General features: G+C 50.3%; 1 protein-coding gene across 2 annotated transcripts in view; it reads left to right on the top strand.

Moving 5' to 3' along the window:
- The window catches only part of otud7a (OTU deubiquitinase 7A), a 103,431-nt gene extending 98,279 nt beyond the window's left edge, over positions 1–5,152 (top strand). For both annotated transcript variants that reach the window (XM_041859538.2, XM_045214362.1), the window contains 3 exons: positions 38–152; positions 2,796–2,880; positions 3,124–5,152. In XM_041859538.2, coding sequence (XP_041715472.1) covers positions 38–152; positions 2,796–2,880; positions 3,124–4,953 — 2,030 coding nt within the window. In that variant the 3' untranslated portion in view covers positions 4,954–5,152. The remainder of the gene's footprint in view (positions 1–37; positions 153–2,795; positions 2,881–3,123) is intronic.
- Positions 5,153–5,393: the final 241 nt, after the last annotated feature.

Here is a 5,393-nt window from a genome sequence, read left to right as displayed (position 1 = left end):
TGATCTGACCAAATGATGTGTGATCTGTGTTTTCCAGCTGTGATCCCGCTGACTGACTCAGAACACAAGCTGCTATCTCTCCACTTCGCTACGGACCCTGGGAAGGACTGGGAGTGGGACCGGGACGACAACCACAACACCAAGCTAGCAGAGTGAGTTAGTTATGAGTTAGTTACAACCAACGACAACACCAAGCTAGCCAAGTGAGTTAGTTATGAGTTAGTTACAACCAACGACAACACCAAGCTAGCCAAGTGAGTTAGTTAACAACCAACGACAACACCAAGCTAGCCAAGTGAGTTAGTTATGAGTTAGTTACAACCAACGACAACACCAAGCTAGCCAAGTGAGTTAGTTATGAGTTAGTTACAACCAACGACAACACCAAGCTAGCCAAGTGAGTTAGTTATGAGTTAGTTACAACCAACGACAACACCAAGCTAGCCAAGTGAGTTAGTTATGAGTTAGTTACAACCAACAACAACACCAAGCTAGCCAAGTGAGTTAGTTATGAGTTAGTTACAACCAACGACAACACCAAGCTAGCCAAGTGAGTTAGTTACAACCAACGACAACACCAAGCTAGCCAAGTGAGTTAGTTATGATATAGTTACAACCAACGACAACACCAAGCTAGCCAAGTGAGTTAGTTATGAGTTAGTTACAACCAACGACAACACCAAGCTAGCCAAGTGAGTTAGTTATGAGTTAGTTACAACCAACGACAACACCAAGCTAGCCAAGTGAGTTAGTTATGAGTTAGTTACAACCAACGACAACACCAAGCTAGCCAAGTGAGTTAGTTATGAGTTAGTTACAACCAACGACAACACCAAGCTAGCCAAGTGAGTTAGTTATGAGTTAGTTACAACCAACCACAACACCAAGCTAGCCAGGTGAGTTAGTTATGAGTTAGTTACAACCAACGACAACACCAAGCTAGCCAGGTGAGTTAGTTATGAGTTAGTTACAACCAACGACAACACCAAGCTAGCCAAGTGAGTTAGTTATGAGTTAGTTACAACCAACGACAACACCGAGCTAACATCAAGCTAGGTGGTGCTGGTGGGGATAGTAGGGGTGGTGGTGGAGGGTGGGGGGGGGATAATATTGGTGGTGTTGGAGGGGATAGTAGGGGTGGTGGTGGAGGGGGGTGGAGGGAACAGTTAAAGCCTTGCTTCCTCTCTGTGGGAGGACAGTAAACACAGAGGAGAAAGGAGGAGTGGAGATCCCCCTCTAATCATAGAGTCATTATCTCTTGGCTTCATACATGATTATCTTCCATAACGCTGCTTTACACAGAGGAGCTCAACTCTGATCTGAATGCTATAACCGCATGGAGCAGTATCTGTCTGTCATGAAGCAGTGTCTGTGTGTCATGGAGCAGTGTCTGTGTGTCCTGGAGCAGTGTCTGTCTGTCATGGAGCAGTGTCTGTCTGTCATGGAGCAGTGTCTGTGTGTCATGGAGCAGTGTCTGTCTGTCATGGAGCAGTGTCTGTGTGTCCTGGAGCAGTGTCTGTCTGTCATCGAGCAGTGTCTGTCTGTTAGAGAGAGAAAGAGACAGGATGCTAGGTTGATGAGATCATTTCTGAGACTTGTGTGATTTGGTGAGTTTAAAAAGCACTCATTTGTGAGACTTAGATTGAATGATTTCCCACTGGGATTTTGGGTTCCTTTGAGAAGAAAACTCCCCATTAATTGTGTACATATGTGAAGTCACACAAAGTCTAAGATTGAAGGTGTTTGTGAAGTTAGATCCTCTGAAGGTGTTTGTGAAGTTAGATCCTCTGAAGGTGTTTGTGAAGTTAGATCCTCTGAAGGTGTTTGTGAAGTTAGATCCTCTGAAGGTGTTTGTGAAGTTAGATCCTCTGAAGGTGTTTGTGAAGTTAGATCCTCTGAAGGTGTTTGTGAAGTTAGATCCTCTGAAGGTGTTTGTGAAGTTAGAGCCTCTATCTTTTTGGGTATTTACTTTTCTATCTAAAAGACAGTCTAAGACTTTGAAGTGAAGTTTCTAGTGGAGTTAAAGGCACTACAATGATGCAATGAAGCCTTGCCTCTGTTGTGACTGAGGTTTCTGAAGGTCCTGCATTGGAGCAGCTGGGTCCTCTGGCAGTGGCTTATTTACCAATATATAAATAACTCTGTCCATTTACTTTGTCAAGTAAGCTTCCAGTGTATTCCACTGCAAGACAAAACAGAGGGTTATAGGACCCTGGTCAATCAGACAAAACAGAAAGTTATCGGGCCCAGGTCAATCAGACAAAACAGAAAGTTATAGGGCCCAGGTCAATCAGACAAAACAGAAAGGTATAGGGCCCAGGTCAATCAGACAAAACAGAAAGTTATAGGGCCCAGGTCAATCAGACAAAACAGGAAGTTATAGGGCCCAGGTCAATCAGACAAAACAGAAAGTTATAGGGCCCAGGTCAATCAGACAAAACAGGAAGTTATGGGGCCCAGGTCAATCAGAACATTACAGGGCCCAGGTCAATCAAGTCAGCTAACTGTGCTGCGGGGAACATTGAAAAATATCATACCTCTTCAATACAAGAATGAATGTTGGGATTCATGTACTCAACTAAACATTGTTCACAGCACTAAACAAAAAATACTTTATTTTATTAGAGATTAACTATCCATAGTTTATTATCTATAAAACTTCAGCACGTATCACTCCAAGCTGTAGTGTTCAATCTTATTTCGTGGCTAAATATAGTTCTTCAAAAGCACAGCATTTATAATCCAGATTGAATGATTGATATCTAATCTTCGTAACCTTTCTCCCTCCCCCTCAGTTTAATCCTGTCTCTGGAAGCCAAACTCAACATGCTACACAACTACATGAATGTGACATGGATCAGGATACCATCTGAGACCAGGGTAACTGTCCTCATTCTCTTCCACATGGTTTATGACATTCAGTAATGGTTGTAAATGGATTTTATCCATTGTTCTGCATCCTTATCGTACTGCCAGCTGTCCTGTACCTTACTGTCTACATACAAGGAATAAAGCAAACTACATTTTGAAATTGAGTAGATTAGACAGATCAACAATCATTTACTGATTGAGCTTCCTCTCCCCCCCCTTCTCATCCCTCCCTCCCTCCCTCCCTCTCTCCAGGCTCCCCTGGCCCAGCCGGAGTCCCCCACGGCGTCCCACGGGGGCGATGACGTCCAGTCTCTAGCCGACTCCATGGACTCCGACCGCGACTCCGTCTGCAGCAACTCCAACGTCAACAACGGCAAGGTCTCCACGAAGGATCCCAAGGAGAAGACGGAGAGGCGACGGCAGCAGCGTAAAGACAAGGACAAGACCAGGACGGACTCTGTGGCCAACAAGCTGGGCAGCTTCAGCAAGACCCTGGGCATCAAGCTGAAGAAGAACATGGGAGGTCTGGGAGGGCTGGTCCACGGAAAGATCAACCGCTCCAACTCTGGAGGCAACGGCCGGAACAACGGAGGAGGTGGGGGCAACGGAGGAGGGGGTGGCAACGGAGGAGGGACAGAGAATAACGGAGAGAAGAAGAAAGAGAAAAAGGAAGGCAAAGCCCGGAAGGACGGAGCAGGAGGAGGAGGAGAGAAGGAGGGGCAGTCTGGCCAGTCTGCGAGTACGTCGTTCTCCTCGGACAAGACCACCAGCCCGTCTCCCACTGAGCGTCCCCCAGGCGTGCCCTCCTCTCCCGGGGAACGGGACAGGGATAGGGGGGGTCTCCTGGCCAGGCTGGTGGGGGATAAGGCCCTGTCGGAGCACTGGAAGTACAGCACAGACGTCAAGCTGAGCCTCAACATACTGAGAGCCGCCATGCAGGGCGAGAGGAAGTTCATCTTTGCTGGCCTTCTCCTCACCTCCCACCGCCACCAGTTCCACGAGGAGATGATCTCCTTCTACCTGACCTCCGCTCAGGAGCGCTTCTCTGCCGAGCAGGAGACTAGGAGGAAGGAAGGAGAGAAGAAAGCTGCAGCTACGACCACGACTACTACGACCAACGGGCTGAAGAAACCAGAGCAGGAGAGCGCCCCTCACCGGGAGAGGGAGCGGGAGAGGGAAAGAGAGAGAGAAAGGGAGAGAGAGAGAGAGAGGGAGAGGGAGCGAGACGCCTGCACCCCTCCTCCTCCTCCTCCCTCCTGCCCTCCTCCTCCTACTCCCCTTCCCCAGGACTTCATCTCTTCCCCAGCCAGACACCACCAAAGCCATACCCCTCACATCCCCCCTCAGATTGCCCTGAAGATGCAGGGCCGCCACAGCCCCTCGCCCCACTCCTCCCCTAGCAACGGTGCTACCAGGAGAACCGGGTCCGTCCCCCCTGTCCCAGGCCCCGTCCCAACTACAGTCCCAGTGTCGGCCCACTACAGCCATACCCCTCCCATCCAGAGGTCCAGTATCATCCACCTGAGAGACGTCAACCTCCATACCCCCCAGGCCCCCAGCTTCCAGCCTGACGACCCCCAGCCCAGCTACCAGCCTCCTCTGGTGGGCACCCTGAAGACCTGTGCCACTTACCCCCAGCAGAACCGCTCCCTGTCCTCCCAGAGCTACTCTCCAGCCCGCTTGTCTGGGGTCCGTTTGGGCACCGGGGTCAACCACATCCACCCGGGGGTCCCAGGCACCACGGAGCCCTACAACATGCCTGGGGAGCACAAGTCCCACACCTATACCAACGGCTTCAACGCTAGCGACATACAGGACTGTCTGGAGTTTGCCGACGCCGACTCGCCTCAGACCTGGGGGAGCAGTAGCGTCACCAGGACGGGGTCAGGGTCCGACAAGGTCAAAGGTCAGATCGGTGGCGCTGGGGGTTGCCTGGTGTACTGCCTGCAGCAGAGGAGGTGCAAGAGGGAGAACTGCTCCTTCTACGGGCGACCGGAGACAGAGAACTACTGCTCCTTCTGCTTCAAGGAGGATCTGAAACGCAGGGAGAGGGAGGCCAAGGCACTCAGTAGGCCTGGATAGCCCCCCTGGCGCCGCGGCAGCCAGTGGTGCTACTGCTGTAGCGTGGTGCTGCAAACCCTGCTGCTGACAACACAACACAACAGAAGACAACAGAACAGAACAGAACAGTGTCCACAGAGAAGGAGATAGAACAGGTCTACTCTATAGACTGTATGTGGATGTTGGGACGTAATGTCATACAATATAAAGACAGACAGACGGACGGCACGAGGCGAGCGGCGGACGGAGGCGACGGACGAACAACAGACAGACAGACAGACAGACAGACAGACAGACAGACAGACAGACAGACAGACAGACAGACAGACAGACAGACAGACAGACAGACAGACAGACAGACAGACAGACAGACAGACATGCTCAGAGCCAGGTGATCGCCTGCTCTGTTTAAAACTTTTTGATTCCTGTCACCTCTTCTGTCCCAGTGTACAGTACAGTAG

Source organism: Coregonus clupeaformis, unplaced genomic scaffold, assembly GCF_020615455.1.
Source record: "Coregonus clupeaformis isolate EN_2021a unplaced genomic scaffold, ASM2061545v1 scaf0244, whole genome shotgun sequence".
NCBI classification, from domain to species: domain Eukaryota; kingdom Metazoa; phylum Chordata; class Actinopteri; order Salmoniformes; family Salmonidae; genus Coregonus; species Coregonus clupeaformis.
Note: the sequence above shows the minus strand (reverse complement) of the source record. Positions and strands in the feature narration are given on the sequence as shown.